Below are 15645 nucleotides of genomic sequence, written 5' to 3' on the forward strand. Positions count from 1 at the left end.
CCCGGGGCCGCGCCTGGCTCACCTCTGAGCTCGCCGGGCGCGCTCCCAGCGGAACGTTCCAGAAGCGGTGGCCTGAGCCAGGCAGTAGCTCACGGAGACGACCCTCGCTGCCTTTGCGCTTGTCTTCCGTGATCTTACTGTTATATTTATCCGAGTATCAGGTGACTGCGTGTTTGTAGAGGACGAAGTAGGGTAAAAACCTGATCCAGAACGTACGTTCGCTGGTCCTCTCGCTTCTCGTAAGGAGCAGGTCTTTTGTGGCATAGCCAAGAAGTACAATGCTCTTCTGGCCAGTAATATAGCGTGGTTTAGCTGAGAATTATTCTGTTCTACGCTTAGTTTACAGATCCAGAACTTGAGGGACAGGGGAGAGAAAAGGAGAGATCTTATTTTCACTGTAGAACAAGAGAAAGACGTATTCTGCTTACTGAAAGGCTGAAAAGACAACACAGCTTTATTCCCCAGATTTTTGGGGGCTTCTCGAACCAGAGGGAAGGAAGTGTATGAAAACCGAAACGGTATATGGGAAAAGTAGGGAAAAAAAACGGGGTCTGTGGGTCAACAGTTGGGATAGCAATGCAGAAATAGGGATGTAAAGGAAAATGGTAGTGATATGGAAGTGGAGATGGAAGAGGCCGGCTACTTCTCGTGATCGTTTCAGTGCTTATCAGCAAGAACTGCGTGTCTGGTCAGAGGCTGTGCCATCCTCTTGCAGCCTTAATCTGTGGAGGTGAAAAGAACATGCTCGGGGAGGGTCCTCTGCTGCTCACCACCATCTCGCAGATGGCATTGACAACTACTTCTGTCTAGGCATAGATTTTATCCAGATGTAAGGTTGAGCATGATCATATGCTAAGTGCTTAAGATGACATTTCTGGGGAAAAATATGGCCTTAGATATGTCAGCGATAGTTCTGCGCAGGTTTTTATTTTGTGTGTATTTTGTAGAAGTCACAGGAAAGGTCGTTGTCATAGCACCTGCTAGGCTCTTCCAAGGTCATACATAAGTCAAAGCATGTAGCACAAGTTAGGCTGGAATCGGTATGGGAGTCTGCTGGCTGTGACTCTTCACTGCAGCCGTTTCCTTCACAAATGGATTCAGCGAGCAACCATTGATGGCTGTGTTAGAATTCTTTAGACTACAGAACTTTTATTCCAGCCAACTTTCTATAAAAAGATTAGTACTTTTTGAACTTTGTGATGTAGCTGTCCACTTCTTTCTTTCCAATGAACTTTTCAAGGGTCCAACTTTTGTTTGTTTTTCTCTTTAGCTTTGAAATTTAATGCCATTACATTTTATTTGAAGAAGAAATTACTCGGGTCCATGGGGCATGCTCTTCCTTTGTTGAGTTTCCCTATGTTTGTGCCATCAGCAGTACTTCAAAATACATGAACTGCTAGAGGGGCTAAACCTGTGAGGCTGTTAATGGCAGCAGGAGGGTGTGAGGAACATCGTGTTGGTACTCCAGGATCGTTGTTACTGTCAGCACCTTTAATAAATGGTGCTGGCTTTCTCATGCTGAATAACAGTTGTATCCGTTGACAGTAGGTTTAAGGAGATAGTCAAGTCCACATTTCCCATAGTCAAGGTTTGGAAAACTGTTAAGCTAGGCTACTAGAAAACAGGAATCTAGTCTGGATGAAGATACTGGGTTAGTAGTTGGTCAGCTATCTGAAAGGGAGTAGCTTTGCTATTGCCAGGGTACTGTGAAGCAGTTTCTGACACTGACAGAGTCAATATGCTGTCTGGAAAAATAACTTTAGTTACCATGTATTGTTTGCAGACTCGTCTTCAAAGCCTGCTAATGCTAAAATGCAGTTTTGAAAATAATCTAAATAATTTCCAATAAATAAGTTCCAATTTCATAACATAGACACTAGATAGTAACACTGCACCTAATCTCTGTGATTATTTTGCAATCTTTAAAGTCCTCACAGAAAATTTTAAGAGTCTCAGAATATTTTTGTAGTGGCTAATTGCAAAGATATATATACTTGGATGTTGTGGTGCTTGCTTGTATGGGGAAGGATTGATCTGTTTAATTTAAATTCAGGATTTTAGAAGTGTAGGTCCAGGTGGGAAGCATTTAATGAATGGAATTAAGTGACTGGAGATGCTGGACTTCTGGAGAAAAATAAAAAAGATACTTGCAGTAATCAAACCTTTTAATAGTAAGAGTCATTGGTATAAAGCCAGAATTTGAAGGCCAGCAGTTCTTTTTAAGATGAATGGTTATGTTTTCTCCCAAACTGTGCTTTGTAAAAAAATTTATTTCACACAGGATTTCTTTTTCTGAAGCAGGTGGTGTTTTATTCATTTTGTTCTCCACAGTGATGTCGTAGTTATCAAAACCATTTTGTTGCTTCCATTCCAGCTAAACCTCCAGAAGCAGTAACTCCTTTACTGTATTGTACCCTGTTTAATGGTTCCTTCTGTAGGCCAGTTGCATAATCATTGAAGTGTGTGTTTGTCTCTCATCAGATACTGTTCCAAGGAGAGTTATTTTTTCTGCAAAAGAATTTTTACTCATAGGGAATGTAGGAGTACAAAGGATTCAAGGAATGTTGCATGTTGCTTTTTATTTTTTTTTAAAAGAGCTTTCAGCGATGGCACAACAAAACTTGGTGTTCAGATATTTTGAAGTCTTTGTCTGCTGTCCTTCATTTCCCTGTGAAGTTTTTATAACTTGTTTTTAATACTACAAAGCATAAAATTTACAGCCTTGGGGAGAATGAGGCGAGTCATTGTTCAGTTAGTAGCACTTCTACTGTTGTCAACCAAAGTACAGTATCATGTCAGGAGTCCCTTCCAAATATATTTTAAGGATAATGTAAAATTATTGGCTTACAAATATTGAGTTGTTACTATGTGTATGTTTCCTATTAGCTTATGAGATCATGGGACTGTGCAGATAAAGTTAGAAATATAGTAACAGGTTAGGACATGAGAGTTCAAACTATCACATAGTGTTTTTTAATCGTATAATGTGTTTTATGTAATTTCAAACGTTTTCATCTTTCAGTTGTGTACACTTTTTCACTTTGTTGTTTTGTTTCATTCCCATTATCTAACTTTTTGTTTTCCCCCTTAAATGTTTTGGTGATTCTCCAGAACCAACGAAAAGTATGCTTTCCTTCCAAGGGTTAGCGGAGTTGGCTCATCGTGAGTATCAGGCAGGAGACTTTGAAGCAGCAGAGAGACACTGCATGCAGCTTTGGAGACAAGAGCCTGACAATACTGGTGTGCTTTTGTTACTGTCGTCCATTCACTTCCAGTGTCGCAGGTTGGACAGGTAGGAGACTCGGGGTGTTCCCTCCAGCTTGCTTTGTAGTCTGCACCACTAAAATTACTGAGCACAGCTGAGAAAAGTTCTGGTTTATCATTAATAAATAATAATGACTAACTTGATGGCACCAGTAAGGACTGGTCAAAACCAATGTTCTTTTTAAACTGTTAGGATAAGAGAAATACAAATGGGAATTGCTAGCTTTACAGCAAGCAACAGTTCTTGCCATTTTTCTCATGTTATTTTAATACTATACATCCTACTGTTGGAGTGTCAGCCACAGTTGTGTGCACTGGAGGTATTTACGTGTTTAAACAAAGGCTTTTGCATATTCCACTCAAAGTTTGGTGTTGTTTTTTTTTGGTTTTTTTTTTTTTTTTTTCCCCTCAAGTTGCAAGACTGAGTGTTTGCTGTGAAACAGCATGATTAGTTAAGGATTTTTGTCATCTGAAAGTTGTCAGTTCTTTCTGCCTGCCTGTTCCTGATCTTGCTTTCTGTTCATGAAGCATTTTAAACTTCACTTGTTCTAGCTGTAAATATGTGTTTGCTGATGCGAGAAGTAAGAACTTTTGTCTCAGTTTTATTTTATATACGCTTCTGAATGAAGCTGTTAAAACAGTTCAGATATGGGAAAGTAAAATAGGGGAGGGTACAACAGAATTTTACATCTACATCTGTTAGCTATGTCTTGCTTCTTGAAACGAGTATCAAGTGAAACTTTGCTTAAAGCATACAAATATTGGAAGAGACTTCGCAGGATATCTGTAGTATTTTCTCCAAGAGTGTTGAGTTCAAGTTTGGTGAGTCAGCTTGAACCCTACTGGTGTGAATATGAGTTGTCTGTCTTCAGTAGACTCTAAAATAGGAACAGGTGAGATGATAGTTTTAAGCTAGAAGAAGCTAAACATACAAGACAGCTCTTGTAAGTCCAGATTTATTTGCTGTATGTTTGGCTCACTCAATCATGGGTATTATGTGACTAGGTAAATGGGCAAACACTGAAACTTAAGTGTGGCTTGGGTTGGTTTTTTTTGTTGTTTTGTTTTTTGTCGGCTAACTTATCTAATTTTCTCCAGGTCTGCTCACTTCAGTACTTTGGCTATTAAACAGAATCCACTGTTGGCTGAAGCTTACTCAAATCTAGGCAATGTGTACAAGGAGCGTGGACAGCTCCAAGAAGCCATTGAACATTATAGACATGCGCTACGCCTCAAGCCAGATTTCATCGATGGATATATTAATTTGGCTGCTGCCCTGGTAGCTGCAGGTGATATGGAAGGAGCAGTACAGGCATATGTGTCTGCCCTTCAGTACAACCCTGTAAGTAATGCTGTATTTTACAGAAGAGCTCTATGCTTTACTGCTGTCCCAGGACACACAGATAGCCGGTTTAAAAGAACAAAAAAAGTGATAAACCTTCCCTGTAACCTGTACACCATGAAGTTAATGATCTATTTAATATTTATGTTAAGGATCTTTGAAAGACTACTGGCACAGAAAGCTTTAAATTGCAACACAGTAAGGAAAGCTCCTTGTGTACTTACTCGTATTGTTTAGATAACAGAAGAACAAGGAATTGTTTGTGTGTTGTTTTTTTTCTGGTCAGAAGTTTCAGTGAGTGACCTCATTTAGCTTTGTTTTTTACTAAGGCAGTATTATTACAGTGAAAGAGTCACTGTTCAGACTGGGTTGTGAGATGTTCAGAAATCATCAGGTATTACTTTATCATGAAGTCAGAAAATCTGTCGTGATGAGAGCTGCCTTGGTTAGATTTCCACAGGGGATTAGCTTGCAGAACCATGTTTTTTATGTTTTGCGGGCTGAAACTGAGTATAAATGACACCTGTAAAATAGATCTGGTGTTTGAATTTTTGGTTGTGACAGTTTTGAATTGACATTTTTAGTAAACAGTGTACCAGACTGATAACTTCTCTTTATTTTGCATTATACTCAAATAATTTGTATATTGCTATTCAGTATAATGAAGGTATCTGTTTGCTACTTGGTCATTTTGCCAAAAAATACAACACTGCTCTGGTGCGCATATATCCTTTTTCCTTTGGAAAAGCAAATACAAGCTGAGTCCAAAGAGAGCTCAGGATCTTGATTTGCTGTGTTCATCCTAGGTGAACTTGTCTAACTTGTGCTAAGTGGTGTGACTAGTGGAGTTTGTGCATTGGTTGGTAATACTGTGAGATGGTGTTTTGTTATAGGGGTTGAGGTTTTTTTCAGGTTAGAAAGTTCTTTTGTTAGCACTGACAAAAATGTCGCCATTCTCTGTGGTCTTCACTTACTGCTGGATAATGCAGTTGCAGTCTGTACTGTGGTTACAAATGAATATCAGGTGGCAAGGTTGTTTAAAATGGACAAATTAGTGGGAAAAACAGGGAGGAGAAACTGCTTTGGGTATACAGGAAGCAAAATCAATTATGTGCTGTCTAGTTAAGAGTCATAATGGCAGTAGGGTAACCTAAGAATACAGGACATGCTTAGAAAAAGAAAAAGAGGCTTCAGCTACTTATGTATGGCAAAAGAATTTAAGCTCCTTGGGTGGGTGGGGGGCATTTGTTTCCAGTTTTGTATTTCTGTATAAACAGGAATTGTATGAAACACTACTTTTGTACTTCTTTCTACTTCTCTATGGTTGTATTTTTACAGTACTAAAATCAGTAATACTATCTCTCAACTGTAACATTGGGTCAAGAAAAATAATTTACATTTGTGATGTATTAAGAATTTAATATAAGCTGTGGAGGACTGGTGTGTTCCCTTGCATGCTCTCTGGAGACCTTTGGGGCACCTGAAGTCCTGAAGCTGATAGTGTGACTTTGGTATTTCAGGACTTGTACTGTGTTCGTAGTGACCTGGGGAACCTGCTGAAAGCCCTGGGTCGCTTGGAAGAAGCCAAGGTAGGTGTTGGGTAGAATACATGTAAACATCAGTGTTTTGAAAAATTGAACTTTGCACCAAGTCTTCAAGTCTGCATTGATCTACAGACAGTCTGAGAAGCTGCTGGAAAGCTGAAGGCACTGAAACACCTCAGAGTAGTTGCAGGGCAAGATATGGCATGTCCCATGTTTAAAAGTTAGCTTAAGTCAAGAAACGGAACATTACCAAGCCTTTCTGCTGAAACTAGACTATCTGATACCATTCTGAAGTATTGGGCAGGGGCTCCGTCATGCTCTTACCTGGAAATAAGTCCTTCAAACCTGAGGCTTGCCTGCTGGTGCCAAGCAGAGAGCCTGTGGTTAGCTCGAGATCCCTGTACGATGCAGGTGATATTGAAAATGCTGCTCTTCTAAAGTCCTTTGTGACTTGTAAGTGGACAAGAAACTTACCCAAATGTTACCGTGTAATATTGGCTTTTAAATATTTTTATTCTTTTAACTTTTCCCTTCCCTTGATAGTGGAAGAAAGGCTAGTAAGTGATCAATAGCTGCAGTATGCAAACCTCCCTCTTATCTTTTTTTTGTGTCTTCCCTTTCCCTCCCCCAAAATAAAGAAATCTGAAGGACAAAGCTGGTTTGTTTGGAAATGAACTGATCGAAAGAAAACTTGCTGTAGTGGAAAGGTGGCTTCTAGCAGTCTTGTGTTTTCTAAACTGAGGATTTGAACACCAAGATAAGTTTGAAATTCTTGGCATGTTAAAACTTGGATTGCACAAAGAAATTGTCTTGTTACAAGCCACCTTACGCGTCCGCGCTGCAGGGGTGAGGAGTGTGGAGGAATGGGAAACTCCGGACTCCACGGCTGTCACTCCGAGCCCCACGCGCATGCTAAAAAGTGGAGTGTATGAACAGCGTAGCTGTCTGTTTGACTGCAGCACCATCTGGGGGGGTATGGGCTTTAGGGGGTAACGGGGAGTGCAGGGACAAAGTTTATTACTGTTTTAATTTCTCTCAACAACTTGGATGTGTGTACTATCCTAGGGCAGCCTAACTGATTTGGTCAGATCCAGGTTGAAAATATTTTGTAGCAGCATTTCGAGTTTGAACAGTCTTTGAGACACTTGGTTCTCAGCCCACCAAGCGGACAGCTAACATGAACTGCACTTCACTGCAGCTTTAGTGTGACTGGTATAGGCCAAGACACTGCGCCTGCCTTAGGTTGCTGACTTCTTTGTTTCAGAGCTCTGGAGACACCTAGATTGAAAGTGTTATTCCGTTTTGTGAGAACTTAATAAACTAGGAAAAACATCTTGAGTAAATTGCAATGTGTTTCTTTGGTTATCAGTCCATTTGAAAGATCAAGCCAGCAGATTCCTTACAGTTTGAACTAAAATTCAATTTCTTTGTAGATATTTCAGAGCCTTTCTTCCAAAGAAAAAAAAACCAAAACCAACCCCCCAAACAGTCCCTGCTGTATGCAGTTGCCCTGATTAACCCTCTCCCTTCTGCATGTCTCCCTTGTTACAGACAGATTGTCCTCATTCCCATGTGTTAAGACATATCCAAAAAATGCAATTGCTTTGTTGAACTCTTACTAATGATCTTGTTTTATTTTCTCTCTTGTTTTTGGTTTTTCACCACTGATATTGTATTTAGAAGGTTTCAGGTGGGTGAAACCTCCTATTCCATGCGTAAGGTGCCTCGCTGAAGGGAGCTCGAGGCCTGGATCTAGGGCAGACACACACCTCCTCCTCCTCTTCCAGCAAGGAACGCACCGAAAAGTCACATGATGAGAAATATGGTAACGGGTTTGTAACTGCCACAGCAAAACCATTTGCCTCCATGCCTGAATCTTCTGTCTTGTGGCTTCAGAAACAGCTTAAAATATTTAATTACAAGCAAGTAATGTAAGAATATTTTATACTAGTAGCCACAAATTCTTTCAAAGAAATAAAGTAAAAGTAAATTAAAGTATTTTTTTTAAGAAATAATTTGAGATAGTTAATAGTAAAAGCTTCTAACTCTTCTGGTTGTTCATTTTTTTTCCTTTTTCTTCTTTGTTTGGATTGCAGCGTTCTGCTCTTCTGATGATGCGCTGTGATCCTGCAGTAGCGCAAAGGCTGCGCAGCGGTAACGCGCATTGCGTGCGATTAAGCCCTCGTGAACGGTTGACTAGATGATTAATCTTTGATTGGGCGGCTGCCCAAGCTCCAGGCTGTAGCCTTTTGGATCAGATTGGGTCGTAACACATATAGAGTCCAGCCATCAAATTTAACATGCGAGTTTCTGCGTGGGCCTGTCTGGTAGATTAATGATTCTGGTTGGCCGTTCACTGCACCTAGGGGCGCTGACGATGGCAGGGAGTCCGCAGCGATAGCGTGGCGCCGTGCTCCTTAGGATGCGCAGCGATTTCTTGCGCTTGCATTACAGGGACCTAAACCTTCGTGCAATCCTGTCATTTGAGGTTTTGAAGCTGCAGGTGATGGGAGGTATTTGAAGAAACAGGGAAAATAGGTGGGGATCGGTTGTGTCATCACTCAGACAATGAAAATCGAAGAATGGCTTCATCTTTTTTAGTGTTTTTTCTGAATTTTTTGAAGTAGTTTGCATCTGCTCTTGAATATTACACGATTTAATAATTTCACAGCAGAGTTGTTTTTACACAGTATGTTTTTGGGGGTTTGTGTGTTTAAAGGTGGCAGATATTTCTGCTGAACTTCTTGAATTATTTCTGAGATGATTTCTGTGGTGATTGTGTCTAAGGGCATGTTAATCTGTTGTCAGCATAACTGAAAAATGGTGGGCTTGCACCTGGGTTTTGGTTTGCGCTGGCGCAGGATCAACAACAGTTTGCAGCGCATTAGTTTTGGCGCAAGCTAGCCTATACTGCAGGGTCACTTTTGACTGGTTAGAGAAGGAATACTAACAATTTTTTTTTCTCATTTTTTTTCTTTGTACAAATACTCCCCTTCCCTTGTATCTCTCTTCTTTAACTGTTCCAAGGCCTGTTACTTAAAAGCAATTGAGACTCAACCAAACTTTGCAGTGGCTTGGAGTAATCTTGGCTGTGTTTTCAATGCCCAAGGAGAAATTTGGCTTGCAATTCACCACTTTGAAAAGGTAACTAAGCCAGTCAGTTTCACTGCTGGATTTTAATGTACATGCAGTTGTCTACTTGTAGATGATAGAAATGTTTTCCATCAGCAGAGGACTTCTTATGATCCTGTTAACATCCTATGTTGGGTTTTTTCACTCCTGGTGTATTAAAGTGCCTATATGGCACTAGAGAGATAGTGTTACAACTGCCCAAAGGACTTTATGGATGTCAAATATGAGAAAATTAAGTTGTTTTACATCTTTTTCCAGGACAAAATTTTTAAAAATCTAATTTGATGGGAATAATGTTTTGCATGTTTCATGTGTGAGAGGGAGAAACAAACTTTCTGCTTAAAAGAATTTTTCCCTGTGATTTGTTTCAGCTATTACTGTCATTTTGGGTAACTGAGGAGAACAATTTTAAGTGACACTTATTCTTCTCCAGGATTATTTTTCACCATTATTGTTTCAGACTTCTCTAGATGGCTGTCATTATTTAGTTGTCTGATGTGTTCTAATTAAGAAGTAATTAGCATCATAATTCAGTTTGTATTCATCTCTTAAGTTCGCTTTTTAGTGACCTAAAAGTGGTTTTAACATGTGGTGGACAGTTTCTTCCTGATATTTATGAGTTAAGAACTACAAAAATAATTTTAAGTGCTCAGGATTTTTTTTTAAATCTGTGTCTAGTTAGTTATACATTGTAAACTATAACTTAATTTGGAAATACTAATTTCCATGAGAGAGACTGTAAGAATGTTGCCATGCCAAATACTCACATGTAGCATATTACTGCATCTTCTGTAACTTCATTGGTTCTTAAATTTCCTTGCATTATAATTTTTAAGGGATGAAAACGTTTTATTTTAGCTAAATGTCTACTGAACATACTTTCCCAACACATACGATGCATTTGTCCTTTTCTTGCTCTTGTGAAAGTCTTTTTCTGGACTGCTAAATTAAAATGCTGGCTTATTTTGCAATAGATAAAGGATATGGATTCGTGTTTTTTTCAGGGTTTTTCTTCCCTAAAAACAAATTAAAGGCACATAGCATGAGTAGGCAGGAGTGTTAAGTACCATCAGCCTAAGATGGAATTAATATTTAACACTTTATTCTGCAGTAGTTGCAGCTGACTAGGTAAGCAACTGAATAAATTTGAATGTAGTGTATGCTGTTATTTTTAAAGATAATTAGCTTTGATGCTCTGTTAGTGTTTTATATTATTTAAGTTTTTGTTCCTTTTTAGGTTCTTGTTAAAGTCTTAGATGCTTAGAGTTTGGGTTTGACAAATTAAAAAAAAAAACAAAACCACACAAACTACCACCACCACCAAAAAAAAACACCAAAAAAAAGGTAGCTAGGTTTCATAGAGAATGTTTTTTGTTTCAATGCTCAAAACTTACTTCAAAAATATTTTCAGGCTGTAACACTTGACCCAAATTTTTTGGATGCTTACATCAATCTTGGAAATGTCCTGAAGGAGGCAAGGATATTTGACAGGTAAGCAGATAAGTACTGTCACTCTGTCAGTGGCCTGTTGGATGTATTGAAATACAGGTTAGGTTCCTGATCTAAGATCTCGTTGGACAGTATAGCAAAAACTTCTGTAAGCTCAGCAAGCAAATGGCTTTGAAATGCGTACAGAGCAGGTTATTGAAACTAAAAAAAAAAATAAATAAAGTGGAATGTCTTCCTTTGTTACTTTCCTGTACTTAATAAAAGATTAAAAATGAGCATTTCTGAAGGTACTGATGAAAATAGATTAGAAATTAAGGCTGGAGACAGGTGAAAATAATGCAAGAAAGGCATCAATTCTGTGGTTTAATTTTGTGATTCAGGATATGATCTACAGGTTTGTCTCTTCTAAAATGGTCCTTTTTTTGTAAGACAAGTTGAAATGCTGAAATTCAGCTGAGGATCTTCTTGAGTAGTCTGTATTTGTTCCATGTTGTAACCACGTTAACAGAATCTTAGGGGTTTAAGGGGACCTCAAAAGATCATCTAGTCCAACCCCTCTGCCAGAGCAGTGTCACTTAGAGTACATCACCCAGGAACACGCCCAGGTGGGCCTTTAAAGTCTCCAGAGGTAGTGACTCCATCATGCCCCTGGGCAGCCGGTGCCAGTGCTCTGTCACTCTCATTGTAAAGTTCTTCCTCATCTTCAGGTTGAACCTCTTGTTCACCAGCTTGTGGCCATTGCCCCTGGTCCTGTCACCAGACACCACTGAGACGAGCCTGGCCCATCTTCCTGACACCCACCTTTTAGATACTTATAACCATTAATAAGATCCACCCTCAGCCTCCACTTCTCCAAGCTAAATATCCCCAGCACCCCGAGCCTTTCCTCATATGACAGGTGTTCCAGGCCCTTGATCTTCTTAGTAGTCCTGCGCTGGACCCTCTCCAAAAGTTCTTTGTCCTTCCTGAACTGAGGAGCCCGGAACTGCACACAGTATTCCAGGTGGGGCCTCACCAGGGCAGAGCAGAGAGGGAGGATGACTTCCCTTGACCTGTTGGCCACATACCTCTTAATGCACCCCAGGATGCCACTGGCCTTCTTGGCTGCACACTGCTGGCTCATGGTCATCCTGCTATTAACTGGGACTCCCAGGTCCTTTTCCCCAGAACTGCTCTCCAACAGATAGCCCCCAGCCTGGACTGATGCATGGGGTTGTTCCTCCCCAAATGCAGGACTTTACACTTGCCTGTATGGAATTTCATGAGATTTCTCCCTGCCCAGCTCTCCAGCCTGTCAGGGTCTCTCTGGATAGCTGCACAGGCTTATAACATGCACGTTATTGCGTGGGGTTGCAGTACTGCTGCGGTCTTCTCTGAACTAACCTGTTCAGAGACTTGTAATCCAATACATGAGTCTTTCTTTTGTTACTGGAAGAAGATCAAGACAGCGTTGTTTATATGCAGGGTACCATGTTGCATCTGTTAATTGGATTTTAATTTCTGGTAGCTGTGGTTTGTGGCTCCAGAGTTAATAAAAGCTTTCAGGGAACAGGTTAATTGTTCTAATTAGTTGCATTACAGACAGTGTAAATGTTTGGTGGATTTCTCCTTTAGCCATGGGCCAAACAGGCATGCTTCCTCATCATTTTAGATTTCACGTCATCTTTTTGAGAATTTACTTCTGGTGTATACTGTTGTCATTTTTCTGGAAATTTGATTTGAATGCATCAGTCATTTATATAGCTGTACAGGAATATATAATTAAAGGACTCACTTTTGAAGAAAGTGAAGTTTGATGTATAACTAAAGCATGATACATGTGTTAGGTTAGCAGAGAGAATAAAGATGTAATAGTACGATACTGTTTATATTGTTACAATTGAATAATAAACTGGAAAAAAATGGAGCAAAGATCCCATGCTTATGCTAGCAGTAAAGCGCATTTAAAAAAACTAGATGAAAACAACTTCTTTTCACAAAGACCTACATTGGTCACTGTATGGCATCAAGTGGTGGGAGGAAAACATTCCTGTTTTATGAAGTATTTCTTGTAATCTCCTAGTCATTACAGAATTCAGCATAGCTTTAAAATAACATGAACAGTAGTAATTTGTCCTTTGATTGGGCTTTTAATTCAGGCAGTACGGTTTTGTGTTTGCAGTAACATCTTACAGGATAGATTTGTGTGTGTTAATAATAAATATCCATTGAAATCTCTGTTTCTTTTTATGTGGGTTGTTTTTATGACCAAGGTAAATAAAATTGCTGCTCAGTGGATAATTGTTTACCTTTTTTCTTGTTACAGAGCTGTAGCAGCTTATCTACGAGCCTTGAGTTTGAGTCCAAATCACGCAGTTGTTCATGGCAACCTTGCTTGTGTGTATTATGAGCAAGGACTAATAGACCTAGCAATAGACACCTACAGGAGGGCTATTGAACTACAACCCCACTTTCCTGACGCCTATTGTAACTTGGCCAACGCCTTGAAGGAGAAAGGCAGTGTAAGGAGTATTTTTTGTCCTTTTTAACATTTTAAAAATTACAGTGAATGTTTATTTAGGCACCAGATGCCACCAGCTCTATTATGGTGGGATGTTGTCTTCAGTCATAAGGAGGACTAATTTAGGAAGCCTCCACCCTGAACCTGTTAAAAGTGGTTGTATAATGGCTTCTCATAAATAGTGCTGTTAAAACAGACACAACCAGATTAACAGTATCCCTCTTTTTGCAGGTGGTAGAAGCAGAAGAATGCTACAATACAGCTCTTCGACTTTGCCCCACGCATGCAGATTCTCTCAACAATCTAGCAAACATCAAGCGAGAGCAGGGGAACATCGAGGAAGCCGTGCGCCTTTATCGGAAGGCTCTTGAGGTGCGGTTGCACGTGGTCGAGGGGATGTGGGGAATTAATGTTGGGAGTGTGTAATATGACACAGGGGTTTTCCCCCCTCTTCAGTCATGAGTGCAGCAACATCTGCTCAGAAACCTGAGTTATATAAAAAAAAAGAGTAAGAAATGCACAAGTATTTTTTTTATATATATATCTTGGTGTACTTGGAGCATTTGAGAGAGACAGCTTGTACTTTTTATTTCCAGGTGTTTCCAGAGTTTGCTGCGGCACATTCAAATTTAGCAAGTGTTCTGCAACAGCAAGGAAAGTTACAGGAAGCTCTGATGCATTACAAAGAGGCTATCAGGTAAATGGACACCACCTGTAATTGTCCCAGCCTTTTGTAACAGGGAGGTACCGTAGATTTGTACGGAAAGTTACTTAGAGTAATGTATTTTAATTCACACAGTTGCTTTGAAAAACAAAAGGTTTGGCTGTGGGGTGGTTTCGCATTGGAGGAGGTGCTTTTATTGTTTCTTACATACATTATCTTTATTTCTCAGAATCAGCCCCACATTTGCAGATGCTTATTCTAATATGGGAAATACTTTGAAGGAGATGCAGGATGTTCAAGGAGCTCTACAGTGCTACACTCGTGCCATTCAGATAAACCCAGCTTTTGCTGATGCCCACAGCAACTTGGCCTCTATTCACAAGGTAGCACATGCAATTGATTCACTCCTAGAGTATGATGGGGCATTGTATTTACCCTGAGGGTTTTTTAATCTACTAACTCTATTCTTTACAGGATTCAGGGAATATACCAGAAGCCATTGCCTCTTACCGCACTGCTCTGAAACTGAAACCGGATTTCCCAGATGCCTATTGCAATCTAGCCCACTGTTTGCAGGTGAGGAAGATGAGGCTTTGATGGTAACTTTTAGGATTCTTCTGCAACATATGCTAAGCTTCATCACCTCAACCAATGACTAGTTTAAATGTAAAGAGTGGATTTAAATCAGAAGATAAGTCAAAAACAGTAATCACTGAAGTTGTCAGCTCCAGTTTTGGAAGAAGCATTAGTCCCAACTTGTGAAATAATCTGATACAGATCAAAGGAAGCTGTTGTCCTAATACTTTAAAAATTTTTGCTTTTTATAGATTGTCTGTGACTGGACAGACTATGATGAAAGAATGAAGAAGCTGGTTAGCATTGTAGCTGATCAGCTGGAGAAGAACAGACTGCCTTCTGTCCACCCACATCATAGCATGCTGTATCCCCTTTCTCACAGTTTTAGGAAGGCTATTGCTGAGAGACATGGAAACCTGTGTTTGGACAAGGTAGGAAGTTTTATACATGCCAGTTGTGATGGAAGTGCTTTGTGGTTTTGCCTGTTTCTACCGAAAATCCAATACTTACGTAGTTAGTATTGGCCTCTGTAAGGTTTGAGTCACTGTCCTGTAAAGAGATACAGTGCCTAGCTCTACTTACCTGTTTTTTCAAAGTACGTGCAGGGGGCATTTTGAAAAAACAGAGTTGAGTATATTACTCTTAAACAGATCCACGCAGCTGTGTGGTAATATTTCTAAAAATCTGATACTTTCCAGCATCCAAGTGAATCCTTGCTGGAATGAGGTGTGAGCTGTGTGTTTGATTTGCTCTGTGATTTTCAAATACACTCACTTCAGTGGCGATAGCAGCAGTGTTACAGGGACGATGCATCACTGCTGTGGTTTGGGGTCAGAGCCACCCCCAGAACTGTAACAGGCCCTCTCTGTTAATCCCCTGCCCCCACCCCCAGAAGGGGAAAGAGAAAGGGATTAAGGGAGAGAGACTTACTGATTAGAAACCAGCTTTAATACTACCAGTAGTAATAATAATAATAGCGCTGATAATAAAATGGAATATTTACAAGTACATACAAAATCAGTATCGAACCCAAGTCCCCCCATCCCAATGGCAGTGCATCACTGTCACCCCCGGCTGGGGAGCAGCCCCCGGGGAGAAGTACAGGAGCTGGATTCTGGAACTTGGTTCAGGAATATGCAGCTCAGAGTCAAAGGCAGAGTGGATGGAGTCCTCC

At 40.1% G+C, this 15645-nt stretch overlaps 1 protein-coding gene across 1 annotated transcript; it reads left to right on the forward strand.

The window, feature by feature from the left end:
- Nucleotides 1-3125: 3125 nt before the first annotated feature.
- LOC103782187 (UDP-N-acetylglucosamine--peptide N-acetylglucosaminyltransferase 110 kDa subunit) lies at nt 3126-14927 on the forward strand (the record flags this gene model as incomplete). Its single annotated transcript, XM_008949938.1, has 11 exons — nt 3126-3292; nt 4363-4606; nt 6127-6195; nt 9178-9294; nt 10694-10773; nt 13037-13232; nt 13463-13603; nt 13828-13928; nt 14125-14278; nt 14370-14471; nt 14723-14927. Coding segments are annotated over exons 1-11 (1576 nt in total), but the record flags the coding sequence as incomplete, so codon positions are not given.
- Between the last annotated feature and the right edge of the window lie 718 nt (nt 14928-15645).

Source organism: Merops nubicus, unplaced genomic scaffold (genome assembly GCF_000691845.1).
Source record: "Merops nubicus isolate BGI_N331 unplaced genomic scaffold, ASM69184v1 scaffold16621, whole genome shotgun sequence".
Classification (NCBI taxonomy): Eukaryota; Metazoa; Chordata; class Aves; order Coraciiformes; family Meropidae; genus Merops; species Merops nubicus.